At 53.9% G+C, this 20542-nt stretch overlaps 1 protein-coding gene across 1 annotated transcript in view; it reads left to right on the top strand.

The window, feature by feature from the left end:
* The window catches only part of LOC120381598 (zinc finger protein 551-like), a gene marked incomplete at its 3' end in the record, with an annotated part of 44381 nt that extends 24198 nt beyond the window's left edge, over positions 1-20183 (top strand). The window contains exons 2-4 of the mRNA XM_039499750.1: positions 358-502; positions 17011-17016; positions 19471-20183. Of these exons, the coding sequence (XP_039355684.1) occupies positions 358-502; positions 17011-17016; positions 19471-20183 (864 nt within the window). The remainder of the gene's footprint in view (positions 1-357; positions 503-17010; positions 17017-19470) is intronic.
* Between the last annotated feature and the right edge of the window lie 359 nt (positions 20184-20542).

The raw sequence follows: 20542 nt of genomic DNA, 5'->3' as shown, positions 1-20542 counted from the left end.
CTCAGCCCTTATTCGACATGAGATAATCCACACGAAAGAGAGACCCTACGAATGCTGTGAGTGTGGGAAACGCTTCAATCATACCTCAGCCCTTAGTAGGCATCAGCAAATACACAGAGGAGAAAGACCCTATGAATGCTGTGAGTGCGGGAAAAGCTTCACTCAGAGATCAGCCCTTATCTCTCATCAGAGAATCCACACAGAAGAGCGACCCTACGAATGCTGCAAGTGCGGGAAAAGCTTCACTCAGAGATCAGCCCTTATCTCTCATCAGACAACGCACACGGGAGAGAAACCCTACGAATGTTGCGAGTGTGGAAAAGCTTCTCTCGGAGCTCAAACCTTACTATGCATCAGAGGATCCACACAGGAGAGAGACCCTATGAATGCCGTGAGTGCGGGAAAAGTTTCAGTCAATTCTCCTCCCTTATCTCTCACCAGAGAGTCCACACAGGAGAGAAACCCTATGAATGTTGCGAGTGTGGAAAAAGCTTCTCTCAGAGCTCACCTTACTATGCATCAGAGGATCCACACAGGAGAGAGACCCTATGAATGCAGTGAGTGCGGGAAAAGTTTCACTCACCTCTTCTCTCTTATCTCTCACCAGAGAGTCCAAACAGGAGAGAAACCCTATGAATGCAGTGAGTGGGAAAAGCTTCTCTCGGAGCTCAACCCTTGTTACACATTACAGAGTCCACACCGGAGAGAGACCCTATGAATGCTGTGAGTGTGGGAAAAGCTTCACTCATAGTTCAGGCCTTTCTAAACATCAGAGAATCCGTAAAGGAGATGAACTTCATAAAAACCTTCTCTAGAGCTGTCAGGAGATTTTTTCTTTAATTCTTTTGACAGTTCCCAGGTAGTGAGTGTTAAGGCTGTTTGCATCTTTTGCACACTGTAGTTCCTCAGCTCCCACACATGAGTTGGCAAGCTTCAAAAGTGGGCCATCTTTGGGGTGGATCCTGTGGTCCTTGTATCAACTCCATTGTCCTTCGAGTCATTGGAGTGTGTGTCCTTTCTACCAGAAATGTCATCTCCCCAGGTGGGGGAGATGGGGGGTGTCTTCAACCAGCTACGTTGAGATAAAATCTACCTGGGTCTCATCACTGTGGTTGTCATGGAGTTAGCTAGCTTGAGTTCACTTTCCTGATGTAAAAAGAGAACTATTCTTGCACTAAAGACATGGGCCATGGATAGTCGGTGGAGTTATCCTGCACGTTTCCTCCTGTCTGAGCTAACCGTCATCACATTTCCTTTTCTAAACAAACCTGGAGATTCACATTTATACTCCTCATGCCAGTGCAAAGTTACTGTTAGACACGTCAAGTTCCTCTTTGAGGAGAGATTGTCTCCTTCCCAGTTGTTCTCACATTACCCTGGATTGTGCAGAACAGCAGTTATTTTGTTGACTTTTTTTCTCATTTAAAATATATTTAAATATGAAGAAGAGCTGGAGCAATGTCAGGGAAATAAGGGTCATTTTAGGCTCTGTGACACTGGAAGGAGATGGGGCGACTCAGACATTCCATCCTTCCCCATCACCCCAGAACTGTTAACTTGTGCCTGAGCGTGAGGGGCTGGGACATCTTCCCTACACCTCCCTGCCGAGTGCCCCCTTTCCATGTCACACCAGCCCCTGGCTAGCAGGCTGAGGGTTCAGCACTGGAAGTCTGGTCAGTTTTCCCAGCCCTGCCCAGGGAGTTGCTTTGTCTGTTTCCTGTTTCACAAATTAGGGAATTTTCTCCCCCAACACCCAAGTGTTTCTTTTGAGGATCTAGGCCCATGTTAACATAAGAACAGCTGTACTGGGTCAGACCAAAGGTCCATCTAGCCCAGTATCTGTCTACTGACAGTGGCCAATGCCAGGTGCCCCAGAGAGCGTGAACCTAACAGGCAATGATCAAGTGATCTCTCTCCTGCCATCCATCTCCATCCTCTGATGAACAGACAGGGGCGGCTCTAAGAATTTGGCCGCCTCAAGCAGGGCAGCACGTCGCAGGGGGCGCGCCGCAGGGGGCGCTACAGGGCACCGATCCCGCGGCTCCTGGTGTTCTCTTGCAGCCGTGCCTGCGGAGGGTCCGTTGGACCCGCCTCACCGGTGGATCTTCCGCAGACATGCCTCCAGCAGGTCCAACCGAGCCGTGGGACCAACGGACCCTCCGCAGTCATGCCTGCGGCAGGTCCACTGTCCCGCGGCTCCGGTGGACCTCTCGCAGGCATGACTGCGGAAGGTCCGCTGGAGCCGCCTGCCGCCCTGCTGGTAAAATGCCGCCCCACACGCGCGTGCTTGGCGCGCTGGGGTCTAGAGCCGGCCCTGCGAACGGAGGTTAGGGACACCGTTCTTACCCATCCTGGCTAATAGCCATTTATGCACTTAGCCACCATGAATTTATCCAGTCCCCTTTTAAACATTGTTATAGTCCTAGCCTTCACAACCTCCTCAGGAAAGGAGTTCCACAAGTTGACTGTGCACTGCGTGAAGAAGAACTTCCTTTTATTTGTTTTAAACCTGCTGCCTATTAATTTCATTTGGTGACCCCTAGTTCTCGTATTATCGGAATAAGTAAATAACTTTTCCTTATCCATTTTCTCCACATCACTCATGATTTTATAGACCTCTGTCATATCCCCCCTTAGTCTCCTCTTTTCCAAGCTGAAGAGTCCTAGCCTCTTTAATCTTTCCTCGTATGGGACCCTCTCCAAACCCCTAATCATTTTAGTTGCCCTTTTCTGAACCTTTTCTAGTGCTAGAATATCTTTTTTGAGGTGAGGAGACCACATCTGTACACAGTATTCGAGATGTGGGCGTACCATGGATTTATATAAGGACAATAATATATTCTCAGTCTCATTCTCTATCCCCTTTTTAATGATTCCTAACATCCTGTTTGCTTTTTTGACCGCCTCTGCACACTGCGTGGACATCTTCAGAGAACTATCCACGATGACTCCAAGATATTTTTCCTGACTCGTTGTAGCTAAATTTGCCCCCATCATGTTGTATGTATAGTTGGGGTTATTTTTTCCCATGTGCATTACTTGACATTTATCCACATTAAATTTCATTTGCCATTTTGTTGCCCAATCACTTAGTTTTGTGAGCTCTTTTGGAAGTTCTTCACAATATGCTTTGGTCTTAACTATCTTGAGCAGTTTAGTATCATCTGCAAACTTTGCCACCTCACTGTTTACCCCTTTCTCCAGATCATTTATGAATAAATTGAATAGGATTGGTCCTAGGACAAGTCCCAGCAGGTTTGTCACACTCTGTCCCCACTCCATATCCTCACCCAGACCTAACTCCCAGAAGTTGCCACCTCTTCAGTATTTCCTGCCCTCCCCCTCCTGCAGGAACCCACCAGCAACCCCCCAATAACCCCTACCTGAGCTGGCTCCACTACAGCCATTTCTCCTGTCCCATGGGAGGCTGGGATGAGCGTCACTGTGCAGCCTGGCAGGGCAAGAAGGGCAGTTGTGGAGGTTTCAGAACAGGCTTCAGTTCATTTCACATCACGATTCCCCCAGGCCCTTTCCCTGCAGACAGAGATTGTAGATTCTGCCAGGCTGGGAACATGCTCAGTCCCCACAGTGCAGCACAGACCTGGCCCCTGACCCCTCCTTTCCCCCTTGTGCTCCCCCCAGCAGCAGTAACAAACCAAGACATTTTGAAGCCCTCCCAGCAACAGGGTGTGAATCAAACCCTGGACCAGACCAGACCCAAAGGAGCCCCTTTGGGGGGGGGTCCCCCTGCCCCCAGGGCAGCGCACTCCTGCCGCAGGGGAACAGGGAGAGTCTGGGGCTGGTTCTTCCTCTCTCTGCCCCTCACCTCGGTCACAGGGCAGTGACCCTGGGCAGGGACGCTGCAGTGAGTGTGCGGGGGGGGGCAGAGATCTGGGAACCTGCCCCCCCCTCTAATTTCTCCTCACACCCTCTCCCGTCCCCTCCCCCCCTTCCCTAGCGCCCTGCCCCGGGCTGGGAGCCGGGGTCACCGCCCCGTTCCCGGGGTCTCTCCCCGCGGCTGCCCCGCTCCGCCCGTGCGGGGAAGGGGGCACCGGGCGGGGGGACCCGCTTCACCCCCCCCGGTACCGGGCACAGCAGAGCCGGGGGGGGCGGCTCAGACTCGCTGCGGGAAGGATCCTCCCGGCCTCAGCGCTGCAGCAGCTCCGGGCCCCTGGGGGCAGCGATGGGGGGGGGCACCGCGCAGAGCCCGGGACCTGCCCCGGCCCCCGGGCTCCGTCACCGGGAGCCTCAGCAGAGCCCGGGGCGGTTACTAGCCGGAGAAGCCCCCCCGGCCGGGCCTGGGAGGGGTTAATGCCGGGCTCCCCCCGGCACAGACCCCGCTGGGGAAGCAGCAGCTGCTCAGCTCCCAGCTCCCGATGGAGGCAGCAGCGTCTGGTCTCTCAGGAGCTGCCGGGGGCTGATGGTCCCAGTTCTTTGTTCTCCCTCCCGGCTCCTGCCTCCTTTCTCCCGGCGCCTCCCCCGCTCCCAGCTGCCCCAGCCCCTCCCTGTGCCCTGCACCCCCCCCCCCAGCTGCCCCAGCCCCTCCCTGTGCCCCCGCACCCCGCTCCCAGCTTCCCAGCCCCCATGCCCCGCAACCCCGCTCCCAGCTGCCCCAGCCCCTCCCTGTGCCCCGCAACCCGCCCCGCTCCCAGCTGCCCCAGCCCTCCCTGAGCCCCCGCAACCTCCCAGCTGCCCCAGCCCCTCCCTGTGCCCTGCAACCCCGCTCCCAGCCCATCCCCGTACCACGCAACCCCCGCTCCCAGCTGCCCCAGCCCCTCCCCGTGCCCCGCAACCCGCCCACGCTCCCAGCTGCCCCAGCCCGTCCCGTGCCCTGCAACCCCTCCCAGCTGCCCCAGCCCTCCCTGTGCCCTGCAACCCCTGCTCCCAGCTGCCCCAGCCCTCCCTGTGCCCTGCAACCCCTGCTCCCAGCTGCCCCAGCCCCATGCCCCGCAATCCCCTGCTCCCAGCTGCCCCAGCCCTTCCCGTGCCCCGCAACCCCCGCTCCCAGCTGCCCCAGCCCCTCCCTGTGCCCTGCAACCCCTGCTCCCACCTACCCCAGCCCCTCCCTTTGCCCTGCAACCCCCGCTCCCAGCTGCCCCAGCCCTCCCTGTGCCCCGCAACCCCTGCTCCCAGCTGCCCCAGCCCCTCCCTGTGCCCCGCAACCCCTGCTCCCAGCTGCCCCAGCCCCTCCTGTGCCCCGCAACCCCCGCTCCCAGCTGCCCCAGCCCCTCCCTGTGCCCCCGCAACCCCGCTCCCAGCTGCCCCAGCCCCTCCCCATGCCCCGCAGCCCCCGCTCCCAGCTGCTCCAGCCCCTCCCCGTGCCCCACAGCCCCCGCTCCAAGCTGCCCCAGCCCCTCCCTGTGCCCCGCAGCCCCCGCTCCCAGCTGCCCCAGCCCCTCCCTGTGCCCCGCAACCCCCGCTCCCAGCTGCCCCAGCCCCTCCCTGTGCCCCTGCAACACCCCCGCTCCCAGCTGCCCCAGCCCCTCCTGTGCCCTGCAACCCCAGCTGTGCCCCACCCCTGCTCCCAGCTGCCCCAGCCCCTCCCGTGCCCCGCCTCCCAGCTGCCCCAGCCCCTCCCCGTGCCCCGCAACACCCCCGCTCCCAGCTGCCCCAGCCCCCCCGTGCCCCGCAGCCCCCTGCTCCCAGCTGCCCCAGCCCCTCCCTGTGCCCCGCAACCCCGCTCCCAGCTGCCCCAGCCCCTCCCTGTGCCCCGCAACCCCATCCGCCTCCAAGCTGCCCCAGCCCCTCCCTGTGCCCCGCAACCCCCGCTCCCAGCTGCCCCAGCCCTCCCCGTGCCCCGCAACCCCGCTCCCAGCTGCCCCAGCCCCGCAATCTCCCGGCTCCCAGCTGCCCCAGCCCCTCCCTGTGCCCCGCAACCTCCCCGCTCCCAGCTGCCCCAGCCCCTCCCTGTGCCCCGCAACACCCCTGCTCCCAGCTGCCCCAGCCCCTCCCAGTGCCCCGCAACCACCCCCCCACCCCGCTCCCAGCTGCCCCAGCCCCTCCCTGGTAACTGGTTCTGACTTATTTCCTTGGTCCTGAAAGAGAACAAGAAGGACCAGAGTCTCCTCCCTGTCAATAACCACCTGCTCAGCCAATCAGGGGAGAGACTGAGGGCGGGAGGCTGAGGGTTCTCACCAGCGAGCCAAAAGGATGGCCCAGGTCACTGGTGGGGATCACTGCCCGAGCACTATTTCAGCCCCACATTTTTGGGTGGACCTCCCACAGTGGGAGCTGCAGAGCCCTCCCCCGCAACACACACACACACACACACACACACCTCCTGGTGTTGGGAGGGGAACAGGTAAAAGGACAAAGGAAGCAAGAGAAAAAGAGGAGGGAGGAAGAGGGGAAGCAAAAAGAACAAACCCTAATGTCCCCAGTGATTCTAAGGGACAAAATCCCAGGTGCAGAATAAAATTCTGCCTCCTTAAGCTCGTGTCTTCCATGCCTAGAATTCAACTGTCACCAGATGGATCAGACTGAACAGGTTTCAAACCTCCAGGAGGCTCTTACCTTCTAAACAGGGACGGCTGTTTTCTAGTAAAATCACTGAAAGGGAAGGAGAAAACTCGAAAGAGGTTCCTCCTGGCGCTCACGTCCGTGAACCCGAATACTCTCTCAGTCCTCAAAGAGAGACCTGGAGAAGGAGACTTGCTGGAGCAAAGCCACAGGGGTCTCTGAGATTTCCCTGGCCCCTCGCCCCTGTCCTGCCTGGCTGATGTCAGCATCTCTCTGTGAGGTCACCACCTCCCCACCACCTTGGACCAATAGGCTAAGATCCTGCAAAAGGCCTTTGTGATGTCACTGCCGCACCCCTCCCTTGCTGGGCTAATGTCCTGCCTCTGGCCAGGCACTTTGGAGGTTTGAGCTACTCCCTGTGGATCACCCCACTCCAGGAGCGTTCGTTCTAGGCAGCAAGCTGGCTAGACAGGAAAACATCAGACGCTGCTCCCAGTGCTACACTCATTTTTTCGGAAATTAGTCGACTTTATGGCCAGAAGAGACCATTAGAGCATCTAATCTGACCCCCTGCGTATCACAGGTCTCCTGTATGACACAATAGCTACTTTGGGGGCAAACACATTCCAGAAAGGCATCTTGTCTTCATAAAATGACATCAGGAGATGGAGAATCCACCACTTTCCTTGGTAGCTTGTTCTTGTGGTGAATCATCCTCGCTGTTGAATTTTTGTGCCTTAGTTGTAATATGAATTTATCTGTCTTCACCTTCTAGCCATTGGGTCTTATGCCTTTCTCTGCTAGATTAAAGAGCCCTTAAATACCCAATCTTTTCTCTCCATTAAGGCCCTTCAATGAAGTCACCGTTCAATCTTCTTTTGATAAGCTAATCAGGTTGAGCTCTTTCAATAGCTCACTAGAAGGTATTTTTTCCAGTCCTCAGAACATTAGGTGGCTCTTTGCTGCCCCAGCTCCAATTTCACAACATCTTTTTCAAACGAGGACACCAAAACTGGAGGCAGTATTCCAGTATCAGTCTCGCTGATGCTGTGTCACCTCCTGTGAAGTTATTGATATAATCTGTAACTGTATAGATCACCATTGCGACCACCAATATTTGCAGCCAATATTACAGAGAAGTGGTCGTGTAAGGGGTCTATGGAGAGGTTCTGACTGGCAGATTATAATGATGCTATCTCTAGACGTGTATCGTTTTTTGTAGTTGACGTTATGAATATTGGCTCTATGCTGCCTGTATTTCAAACTTGTGCTCTGCTTCAGGGAATGATACCTTTGTTTAATTGATGAAAACATAAACTAGACACTTAGAGGATTGGAACTGATTTCAGCTGATGGACAGGTTTGCTAGGTTTTTATGCATTTGGACAGTGAAATGTTGAGTGTTCACATTCATTTCAAGCATCCTTGTACGGTGGAGCTCCTGAACATAATGGAGAATAGAAATGAAATTTTTTTTCAAGAGGGCACCTGGGTTTGAACAAAAGACCACTTGATCTGCAATCAAACACTCTACCACTGAGCTATACCCCCATTACAACAGGAATATGGAATCGTGATCTCCAGGACTTTGAAGGACAGACCCTGCTTCATCGAGCTCCTTTGCCATTCCCAGACCACAGGTGGTTTTAAAAATGGGGTTTGATTAAACTTCTTAAATGTGGTAAACACCACAGCTTGCACACCCACTGATATAGCTTCTCCCCATGACAGAGCTGCCACCTCCTGGGGAAGTGGATTGACTACACCAACAGGAACACCCCCCCCCCCCCCCAGCATGGAGCAGTGGTTCTTAAGCTGTGGATCAGGAAAGCAAAGTGGGTTGTGACTCTGTTTTAATGGGGTCACCAGGGCTGGCATTAGACTTGTTGGGTCCTGGGGCTGAAGCCAAAAGTCTGAGCCCCCCCACTCAGGGCTGAATCCCTCAGGCTTTGGTTTTGCCCTCCCCCCACTGGGGCTCAGTCTTTGGCACTCCCCCCCCCCAAGTGGAGGGGCTTGGTCCCTCTTTCCAGGGCTACGTATTAAGTTATTTTGGCAGAAGGAGGTTGCAGTGAAAGGACGTTTGAGAAACCCTGGCACAGAGCATCTCCATTACTGAGCTGCAGCAGCATAGACTCACTGTTTGAAATATTGACCTGTCCTTAGCCTCTGAATATGTCTAGGCTTGGCTCCCTATGGCACTGTTGTGATCAGACCCTGAAAGTACAGCCATGGAGACACCACACACCAGCCTTGTCTAGCTGGCAAGGATCAAACCTTCACAGAAAGGCCCCCATGGTTTGTTAGCCCAGCTACCTAAGGCCTCAGCCACAACCACTTAACACAGGGGCTGTTCTACACTCTGGTTCTGTTCTCACTGAAGGGTCATTACAAATTGTTTGCTCAGACCAGCTTCCCCAGCACACTCACTGCTGTGCAGCTCTGTACGTGTGGCCATGGCTGAACAGCCAGAGTTCCTGCCCATTTCCCCAGTGGCTGGAGCATGGCTAGAGTGTGTCTGTGGTTAATGATGTTGCTGTAGATTGTTCATTCCCTGCCTTGGCAATTCAGACACAGTCCCTTTTCCCGTTGTATTGCCAGCACCTCTGGGAGTCCAATAACAGAGGCAGGTTTTCTCTGGGCACTGAGATTTTTGAGGGCGTTGGTGGCTCCATTCTTTCCTCAACCTGGAGAAACTCAGCTTTTTATTCCATCCTTGATGGCTCATGGAATAACAAAAGCAGCATGAAGAGGAGAGTGAATATCTCACTGCCAGGGGGAAGGTGGACGCATCCCCTCTGTCTGACCATTGCCATTGCAGGAGAGAAGGTTTCAGTGGAATCGAATGCCCTGGCTCAGACAATAGACACAGGGAGGTTTTGCTGTTCATGGATCTGTGCAAAGGAAATTGTGTGTCTGTGTGAAAATGAGGAGGAATATTAAATGCCCACGTGGTGGTGCCTAAGGCAAAAGGGAACCCTAGAGGATTAGAACAGGATAAGTTCTCAAGCAACATGTTTCTTACTTTGCCCATCTGTTGTTTTTGATTATCATCGATGGAAAGATTTTGCCATTTGGGTTCTGTGTTTACACAGAAATTGACATTTACCAACAAATACGTAATTCTTCCAAGCCTGCCTAGTCTGCTGGTGGTGAGTTTAGAGGGACACACTCACTCTTCCCACCACTCATGCCAGGCCAGTGCTCTCCAGAATGTCAACTTCCCACAGAGCTGGGATCCTTCCCTCATCTCCCCCCAGACCACTGCCCCACCCCCACTTCTGGGGTCCCCTCCCAACACTGTCCAACTCCCCTGCTGGCAGGATCCCTTCCCATTCCTTTCATTTCCTGCCTCCCCTCTGAGCAAAAGCTCTGCATTGTTCCCACAATGGGAATGGAACCCAGGCTGCCTGGGTGAAAACCAGGGATCCAAATCACAAGACCATATGGACCTTGTATAGTCAATAGCACCTTTACACATTCACACCCAATAATTCAAAGTAGCCATTCAAAAAAACTTCAAAAACAGACTTCAAAGAGAAATTGCAGAGTTACAATTGATTTGCAAACTTAACTCCATTAATTTGAGCTTCAATAAGGACTGGGAGTAGCTGGCTCACACAAAAGCAATTTTCCCTCTCTTGGTATTGACACCTCCTCATCAATTATGGGGAGAGAACCACATCCACCCTGACTGAATTAGCCTTCAACACTGGTTCTCCCCTTGTACAGTAACTCCCGTCACTTCATGTTCCAATCTATATTTATGCCTCTATCTGCAATTTTCACTCCATGCATCTGAAGAAGTGGGCTTTTTACCCACGAATGCTTATGCCCAAATAAATCTGTTAGTCCTTAAGGTGCCATCGGACTCCTCATTGCTTTTAATTCTAAGCTGATCTTAACCCTTTCAGTACCCTTACAAACTTAGATACTCCTCACCACAGGCTGGCTGGTGGCTTTTCAGCCAGGCTCTCCCCTTTCATCAGCGCTTCAGTTGCTTGGTGTGGGGGTGTCTGTAGATGTAGGTGGCAGAGAGAGATAAAGCCTGGCAAATGTCTCTCCTTTTATCATGTCCTTTCTTCCTCATGGCTTTGCCTCCCGCCCCCCTTCAGAGTCAGGTGAGCATCACTGCGTCTCTCCAAGCAAGTCTGAGCAATTCCCCTGGGGTGTCCTCATGCAGGTGAGTCATTGCATTGTAGCTCTCTTGCTGGGCAATGGCTGTTGATGGGTTGTTTGACACCCTGTCCGGGTGTTGGTTACTTTCCTTGCTGTTGCCACTGGGAAGCTAATATTTGGCTGACTCCCCCACCTTACAGCACAGTGACAATCACACTGCACAATTCTCATAACTTCATATGCATGAATGGTATACATCTATGGGTAGAGAAGTGACTTTCAGCAGATCATATCCTTTCCCTGATACCTTACAAGTCATGCTCTATATGTAAGATCACGATGATATGAAAATGAGGATTATGGGAGTTACAGCCGCTCCCCCAAAGGTATAGAATGTCACACTGAGATTCTATTTTCCTTTGTTCTGTAACAGCATTACAGAGATCCAGTGACTGACCAATGGCATTTCCAAGTGCTAAAATAGCAAGCGATGTCGGTCTCTCATTGGCCATCAGCAACTGAAGATGTGGTTTAATGAGCCGGAGCTCCAAGGCAAGGGTGGCTCTGTCCACTGCCTTCCGTTGCGCTGCTGGGCCCCAAGTCCGTGGTGGCCAATATGTGACGCTGGGAGAAGAGAGTGGGGTGGCAAGTGGTGGCAGGACTTTTGTCACCAGGGTCTAGCTGCCCAACTTCCTCCTGTTACTGCTGGCCCCCCGTCGCCTTCAGGAAACCCAGGAACTAAGGCAGGAATAGGGCGAGAAAGCAAGTAAAGCCGAGCAAGGAAGGCAAAAGTGAATCTTGTCTTCATGGGCTGCTCGCAATGGGCCGCTCGCAATGACGTCCTTTTTCTGTGCCACAGCTGACAACAACATCCCAGACAGAAAAGTAATAGGCCAAAAAGAAACCGAGCAGCTGCTGAAGTAGTTCAGTTGGGAGCGTGCTAGACTAACAGGCTCTTCTATCCCCCTTTGTGCACGGGTGGGATGTTTTCTGAAAGTGCAGCAGTGCCTTTAACTGCCACAAGTCCTCATTTCAGGCTATGCAGCAGGAAAAGGCAGCATGGGCTTCTGCACCGAGTTGGCCCCTGACCTTTCATTCTTCTCTTGCTCTTTGTCAGCAAGGGGAAGAAAAAGAAGCTCTCCCTCAAGCTGGAGTCACAAGGGCGACGTAAGGACGACTTCCTGAGCGCCGGCTCCAGTCCTCTGCTCTGCCAGCTGACCCATCGAAGGGCTGTCACCACTTTCTCCAGGTTTGTCCATCGGTCTGTGCCAGGGTGAGCAAGAACCAAGCAGATGGAGTTTCTGTAGTGTAGTGGTTATTGTATTTGCCTAACACGCAAAAAGTCCCTGGTTCAAAACCAGGCAGAAACATGCTGGCTTCCTTTTGCCAGATCCCCTTGCTGTTCAGGAAGATGCTCCTCCTTCTCCTATTGGCCTGTCCCTGGGATAACTCCAACCCCTGCATGACAGAGGGTGCTGACAGCAGTGGAGAAAGCACCTTGGCGTCAGGCTGGAGAACCTAGAGGAGTGCGGCGTGTCACCTTTGGAGGCTTGTGGCTTGGCCTCCTCTGCTGTTGGAGGTTGGCCGGTGGAGGCCGGCTCTTCCTGCTGGCCTCCTCTGCGTGACTTGCCAAAGGAGGAAGTGAGGCAGGAATGGGGGAAAAGAGGAAAGTCAAGCTGAGGAAGGCAGGGCAGAAAGTAAGCACATCATTGCGGCTAAATGGGGTTAGTAGAGCATCACCATTCGTTCTGCAAAGCCGGGGGAGGTGCGGTTGGCTACTGGGAGGCAGTATCCTGTGCCTGCCTCTTGGCTTCCCAGGGATGGCTCCTTGCAGCCCAGGAGAAGCGAGGTTCTGGGGGGAAGGAAAAGCAGCAATGGCGAGGCTGAGTGGGCTCCTTTCTGGCCGACATGGTGGGTCTGGGAGTTGCCTGTAAGCCATAAGTGGTCTTCGTGGAGTGAAAACCGCTGCTCCATTCGGGCTGACCTGGGGGAGCCATTAATGACTTGAGAGTGGGGGCAGGGCGCTGGCTGTGAGCAAAGTCGTCTTCTTCTCTCCTGCCATGGGGAGCCCGGCCTTAAGCCTGCCCAGCATGCACTGCAGCTCGAGCATTAAGCCTTCCTGTGGCACAACCGAACTACGGCCTAGTGTAATCAGGTGTAAAGTTTAGATTGTGAATTTATCTTTAATTTCCATGGTAACTTACTTTGCTCTTTTATGCCTACCACTTATAATCCTTAAAACTCCATCTTTCTGTAGTTAATAAATCTGTTTTATGAAACTGGTGTATTTTGCTTGAAGTTCTTGGGAAATCTCAGCTCCATTACAAGGCTGGTTCATGTACTATTCACAGTGAGGGAGGGGTGGACCCTGCGTAATAAACTCACTATTGTGTCATACAGGAGGCCTGTGATATGCAGGGGGTCAGATTAGATGCTCTAATGGTCTCTTCTGGCCATAAAGTCAACTAATTTCTGAAAAACTGAGTGTAGCATTGGGAGCAGCGTCTGATGTTTTCCTGTCTAGCCGGGTTGCTGACTAGAATGAACGCTCCTTGAGTGGGGTGATCCACAGGGAGTAGCTCAAACCTCCAAAGTGCCTGGCCAGGGGCAGGACATTGGCCCAGCAAGGGAGGGGTGTGGCAGTGACATCACAAAGGCCTTTTGCAGGACCTCAGCCTATTGGTCCAAGGTGGTGGGGAGGTGGTGACCTCACAGAGAGATGCTGACATCAGCCAGGCAGGACAAGGGGCGAGGGGCCAGGGAAACCTCAGAGACCCCTGTGGCTTTGCTGCAGCAAGTCTCCTTCTCCAGGTCTCTCTCTGAGGACTGAGAGAGTATTTGGGTTCACAGACGTGAGCGCCAGGAGGAACCTCTTTCGAGTTTTCTCCTTCCCTTTTAGTGATTTTACTAGAAAACAGCCGTCCCTGTTTAGAAGGTAAGAGCCTCCTCGAGGTCTGAAACCTGTTCACTCTGATCCATCTGCTGACAGGTCACTTCCCTTCTCTATACCTCAGGCTCCTCCCCATCTGCCCAATGGGAACAGGGACAGTTCTCGAACTCTGGGCAGTCATGAGCCTGAGTGAGATAAGGGGCGATAAAGCCCTCTGTGAAGGAGAAAGGGGAGTTTCACGGTGTTTAGCACCAAGGAATTCTAAAGTTTGCTAAAATGTCTAGTCTGTGGAAACAAGAAATGGTCGGGGCCAAGCTTTTTAACCATTGCCTTTTCTAAAGCCCATTCAGGGGTGTGAGTCCCTGTCTTTTCAGTACCTGGGGTTCTTTGCCAGCAGGAGAGAAGAGGTTCCTGCCTCCATTTTTGTGGCCTTAACAAACCAGGTGTTGTGCCCCAGTTCTCGTCTGAGATCCCTGAAAAAGAACATCTTCCCATCCATGAACAAGACAGGACCTAGCTTTCAAAGGGGAACAAAGAGACCCCTGGGATTTACAGACTAGCCAGCCTCACTTCCACAGCTGGAGAGATACTGGAATACATTATTAAACACTCAGTTTGTCAGCAGCACCTACAGGATAATTTGGTTCTTAGCACGAGGGAGCATGGATTTATCAAAAACAAATCATTCCAAACCAATCCTCTTTCCTTCTTTGGCAGGGTCACAGGCCTACTGGAGGTGGGTAAACAGTATGAATTATGATTTGGAAAATGGAGTGGAGAGTATCGTTCTAAAATGTGCAACTGACACCAAGCACTTTGGAGCTCAGGATTGGAATTCAAAACACCCTTAAAAAATTGGAGACTTGGTCTTCTTGAGCCAAACCCCATGGCTGGGCCCCTCTCTAGACTGGGCTGAAGTGAAACCCCAGAGCCAAACACTCCTCCTCCTCGGCAGCGCGCTCCGACCTTGAATGGTCAGATGCTGCTTTGGCTGGGGGATTCTCCCAGCACTTTCCAATAGCGGGAAGGTATGAACTCCCCATTTGCCTGTTGGGGACGGAGCCCTAGAGGGGGGAGCAACTTGCCCAGAGTCCCCCAGGAAAAGGAAAACAACCAGCAGTGGAACCAATAGGAAACCCAGCAATGGAACCCAGGAGTCCTGGGGGTGTGCTAGGGTGACCAGATGTCCCAATTTTATAGGGACAGTCCCAATTTTGGAGTCTTTTTCTTATCTAGGATCCTATTATCCCCCCCCCCTCCCTGTCCCGATTTTTCACACTTGCTGTCTGGTCACCCTCGGGTGTGCACATGTGTGGGTCCCAGCTGCTCCTGCCCCTCATTGAAGCAGGTGTGCAGAGTTACTGCCCTGGGAACTGCAGGGCACCAGTGGCCATGGGGCTGGCTGGAGGCAGGGCAGGGGCTGACTGGAGGTAGGGTCTGGCTGCAGGCAGGGCAAGGAGTGCGGGGCTGGCTGGAGACAGGGGTGTGTGGGGTGGGCTGGCTGGCTTCAGGCAGGTGTGTGGCAGGAGTTGGCTGGAGACAGGGCAGGGTGTCCACGGCTGGGGTGTGTGGGGCTGGCTGGCTTTTGGTGGGGCCACAGGGGTGCGGCAGGAGTTAGCTGGAGACAGGGCAGGGGTGTGGCAGGGGCTGGCTGTGGGCAGGGGTGTGGGGCTGGCTGCAGGCAGGGCAGGGGTGCGGGGCTGGCTGCGGGCAGGGCAGGAGGATGCAGCTGGTGGGGCAGGGCAGAGGGTGCAGGGCTGGCTGCAGACAGGGGCTGGCTGCGGGCAGGGCATGGGGTGCAGGGCTGGCTGCGGGCAGGGCAGGGTTGCAGAGCTGGCTGCAGGCAGGGCAGGGGTGCGGGGCTGGCTGGCAGGGCAGGGGTGCGGGGCTGGCTGGAGGCAAGGCGGGGGTGCAGCAGGGGTTGGCTGGAGTCGGGCGTGCGGGGCTGGCAGGAGACAGGGCTGGCTGCAGGCAGGGCATGGGGTGCAGGGCTCACTGAAAATGTCCTGAGCGGTATTTTAAGGTGAAGATAACACCATGGTTACCAGTTGACAGGCACATCCTGATTTAAAGAAAGGAAGGGACCTGGAGTTACTAGGCTGAAGTATTTGTGTTACCAACCCTGTCGCTGTCTGACCCCCCATCAGTGCGGAGCAGGTGAGTGCGTTGCTGTGTGGAACACACAGACTCCTGCAGAGCAGGGGCAGCTGTTTCCAGGGCAGAGAGCCTGGCACTTAGGAGACTTTCTTGACTTGCTGTTTTGAAGCAATTCAGTAAAATAACGGTGGAGCTATAATGTCCAGTCCAAAATTTCAGCCCCCCTGGTGCAAAAACGCTATTTTAGGATCTAAACAGGAGGCTTCCAGTGCTAGGACACCTGACCAGAGAGCTCAGTGGGGGCGTAACAGCTGCTGACTCTGAGGGTCCTGGGCTAAATCCACTTGCAGGTGGAGGCGTTTCGATTTATTTGATCGATAATGAGGAAGGTGAAGATTTAATCACGGGTATTTTTAGTAAATGTCATGGACAGATCACGGGCAAAACCAAACGCTCATTGCCCATGACCCGCCATGACTTATACCATAAATACCCTCATTGAATCTTGGAGAGGAGGCCCAGGGGTCCGTAGCACCAGCTGTGAGCGCAGGGAGTCCTGGGGACCCGTGGCACCATGTGCTGGGGAGAAGCCCTGGGGACCCACTGCCACTCCCAGGGCCGGCTCCATACCCCAGCGCACTGGCGCGCGCGTGGGGCGGCATTTTACCGGGAGAGCGGCAGGCAACTCCGGCGGACCTTCCACAGTCATGCCTGTGGGAGGTCCACCGGAGCCGCGGGATCAGCGGACCCTCCGCAGGCACATGCTTGGGGCAGCCAAATTCCTAGAGCCGCCCCTGGCCACTCCAGATGCTGCCAGGTGAGGGGATCCCCAGAGGCCAACCCTGCTCCGGCCACCTTGGGACAGGTGCCAGGAGCCACTGAGCTGTGGCTGCTCCTGCCACCCTTGGAACCACTGCTCAAGCTGCCCCCAGGCCAGCTGCTGGGCAGCCACGGAGTCAGCCACAGGGGCCACTGCAGAAGTCACAGAATCTATGACTTGTGCAGCCTCCGTGACACAGAGGGATCCCTGATAAAGAGACAAACCCCTCCCTGCTGTGACTGCAGTTCCTGGAAGGAAAGAGAAGAACAGAAAGTGAAGAGAGAAGGAAAGAGAGAGATTCCCTGTCACCTCTCTCCCTGCTGCCTCCCCCCTTGTATTCTGTAACCCCATTTCACTGGGTTCCCTGTGCTGGTGCCATGGGGGTGACACTAGAGTTCTGGGGATTTGGGGGGAGGGGAAGGGGGCTCTTCACTTCTCAGCATTTCACACAAATTTGTCTTTGGGGCTGAAGTTTCTCCTGTGAGGCCTCTCAGTCAGAGCTGTACCCCACCCTGTTTGCAGGGGGGGGGGAAGATGTAAATTGCAGAGCAGGCAGAGAAGTCGCCCATAAAGGGACATATTGATCCGGTGACTGGTTCTGACCGGGGTCCCACGTCCTCTGACACAGGCTCATGTGCAGAACATGGGAGCTCTGGCTTGTCCTAAATGCTGTAGAGCGTGAGTTCCTGGACAGGGCAGGGAGAGAGGAGCAAGAGGAGAAAGGCAGAGACATTGGAGATGAGGAATTGGGGGTGAAGGAGAGAACAGAGAGACAATAAATGATTGAAGCAGAACAGGTGTCCTAACTCCATCTTGCTCATCACAGGTGTTCAGAGAGACAGGTAGTTGCGGGTTTTCCAGTGTCAAGTCTGAACTTTGATTCTAACAATGTGCATTGAAATATCAAGGGGATCTCCACATACCTGATCTCTTCCCCCCGCCCCTTTTTTAGTATTAATTTTTATTTTGAAGTGTTTGGCTTAACTGTGATCTTCTCTTTCCCACCTGTATTGCAACTTGGGGTTCATGTTTATTTTGCCTCCCTTTGTTCATGTCATTATAATTATAACAGCAAAGGAACCTGCAGGAGCAAAACTGACTCAAAACTTCATTTCCCCACCATGCCGGAACATCCTACAAACAGCTCACGCAGCTGGAATCATAACACGCAAGGCCAGGGGATGGGAGATGCAGGTTTCCAAGTGTTCTGTCTTTCTCCGATGACACATTCCAGCCCCTTGTGTGCCTCCAGCCTGTATGACCTGCTGGACTTCGACACATTTATTGTCTCGTTCTATAGATAATGTGATTGTAACACAATGTGACTGAAATTAAACCACTTCCAGATGAGGAAACAACAGAAGAGAAAAGCCATTATTGCATTGGCTGGGAATCAAACCCAGATGAATTGCTTAGAAGGCACCTACGCACACCACTATACCACCAATGCATCTGGCAGGAGTAGCTTTCCTGCAAGCTGTGAGTGCTGGCAGAGGGAGTGACATATGACCACAGAGTTAATGAGCAGGGTGGATGGGCTGGAAGCTGCCTGACAGCTGGGAGCAGAGTTACCATCCCAGAGTGACTGAAAGGGGGCAAAGGTGAAAACAGATCTCACTGGGAGCTGGCCCCACACCTGCCCCACCCCTAGGAGAGGGGAACTGAAGCTCAACTTCAATCACAGAAAAATCTTCCCTGAGAAGGAAGGGGACAGCTTGTTTTAAAGACCAGGTTTGTGTTTGTTCCTGCTACATACGGAGGGGCTGGGTAGTGCTGATTCCAGCCCCCAGACTCTGGGAGGATAAGGAACAAATTCAGGCTGCCAGTGACCTGCAGGAGGGAGATGATCTTTTGACAGTGACGGCCGCCTGGTCCTAAAGGCCTTTGTCTGCCCCCTTCCAGTGACTGTTTGGTACAGGAATGCAGTCCTCACTGATGTGTCAGCACAGCCCAGGTGCGGAAGTGACCTGGATGCGGGGAGCCCTGGTGTGTGTTGAGGGGAGGATATTAAAGAGTGTGTGAATGTTGAAGGGAGTGTGTAAAGGACTCTGTGTGTGTGCCTGAGTGAGTGAGCACGCTGTCTCTTTAAGAAAGCTCTCAGGGTCAGGAGCCTGAACTAGGCTTGTTCAGACACAAGCAGCTGCCGGCAGCTCCGGCCCCAGAGAGGCAGCAGCACACGCAGATTCCCCCGTCCCGTCACCCCAGCTCAGTGGAAATCGGGTACCTGGGTTGGGGGGAGGGGATCACCCCGCCATCAATCAGCACCTCCCCCCTGCAGAGCAGTCAGGAGGATGCTCCCAGTCGGGGGTGGACAGGGGTGACTCCGGGGGTGAACGGGGGGTTGTGGGGACAGGAACAGCAGCAGCTGCACACGTGGAGCAGGGCGGAGAGGGGCCCTCTGCTCCGGAGCAGTCACCTGGCTCTGACGGCTGGTCGTCCAATTTCCCCCTGCAGCTCAGATCTCTCCCACTCCCACACACTGCTGCTTATCTGCCCCCTGTGCCGCTTTCATCAGCCCAGCGAGCCTCTCGGCAGCAGGTCAGGTGGGAATCCAAACCCTGCGCCTGGCCCCCCCTTGGGTGGGGCACCCGTACGGCCCCCCCTAAAGGCCGGTCCTGGGTGGGGAGCAGAATTGATCCCCTCCACTGTCCCCTGTGGGGAAGAGTTAGGGGGAGTTGAGTCCCTGATTTTTATTTTCTGTCTCTCCAGCACTTACTTGGGTTTGTTCTCTGCCTTTCCATCCCCAATTCTGAGATTTCTCCTCTCTTCTAGCAGGTGATGGGGTGGTGAGGGAGAGCGAGGAGCAGAATCCTCACCAGGAAGATGCTGAGCTCACCGAAGCGCATGGGGAATTACTGCGAAGAGCCAAAGAGAGTGTGTCCAGCCCCATGAGCAGGGAAAAGCTGGTGAAAATTACCACAGACCAGAGAGAGAGCAGGGAAACCACTCAGAGGAGAGAGTGGATGAACCCATTAATTGTCAGGGAACTCACAGGGACCTCAAGGAAACTACGTCCCAGGAGAAAATCCTCACGGAAAAGCGAGAGACTACGTGTAGTGAGTGTGGGAAAACTTCCACTACCGCTCAGCCCTTATTCGACATGAGATAATCCACACGAAAGAGACACCTTACAAATGCTGTGAGTGTGGGAAAAGCTTCAATCGTACCTCAGCCCTTAGTAGGCATCAGCGAATACACAGAGGAGACAAACCCTATGAATGCCGTGAGTGCGGGAAAAGCTTCACTCAGAGATATACCCTTAACTCTCATCAGAGAATCCACACAGAAGAGCGACCCTACGAATGCTGCAAGTGCGGGAAAAGCTTCACTCAGAGATCAGCCCTTATCTCTCATCAGACAACGCACACGGGAGAGCGACCCTATGAATGCTGTGAGTGTGGGAAAAACTTCACCCGAAGCTCAAACCTTACTAGGCATCAGAGGGTCCACACAGGAGAGAGACCTTATGAATGCCGTGAGTGCGGGAAAAGTTTCAGTCACTTCTCCTCCCTTATCTCTCACCAGAGAGTCCACACAGGAGAGACACCCCATGAATGTTGCGAGTGTGGAAAAAGCTTCTCTCGGAGCTCAAACCTTACTATGCATCAGAGGAGCCACACAGGAGAGAAACCCTATGAATGCAGTGAGTGCGGGAAAAGCTTCTCTCGGAGCTCAACCCTTGTCACACATTACACAGTCCACACCGGAGAGAAACCCTATGAATGCAGTGAGTGCGGAAAAAGCTTCACTCATAGCTCAGGCCTTTCTAAACATCAGAGAATCCGTAAAGGAGATAAACTTCATAAAAACCTTCTCTAGAGCTGTCAGGAGATTTTTTCTTTAATTCTTTTGACAGTTCCCAGGTAGTGAGTGTTAAGGCTGTTTGCATCTTTTGCACATTGTAGTCCCTCAGCTCCCACACATGAGTTGCCCACTTTTGAAGCTCGCCCGTCTTTGGGGTGGATCCTGTGGTCCTTTGTATCAACTCCATTGTCCTGCGAGTCATGGGAGCGGGTGTCCTTTCTACCAGGAATGTCATCACCCCAGGTGGGGGAGATGGGTGGTGTCTTCAACCAGCTACATTGAGATAAAATCTACCTGGGTCTCAACACTGTGGTTGTCATGGAGTTAGCTAGCTTGAGTTCACTTTCCTGATGTAA

This window comes from Mauremys reevesii, linkage group 14, assembly GCF_016161935.1.
Source record: "Mauremys reevesii isolate NIE-2019 linkage group 14, ASM1616193v1, whole genome shotgun sequence".
Lineage (NCBI taxonomy): Eukaryota > Metazoa > Chordata > Testudines > Geoemydidae > Mauremys > Mauremys reevesii.
This window is presented reverse-complemented; position numbering and strand designations above follow the sequence as displayed.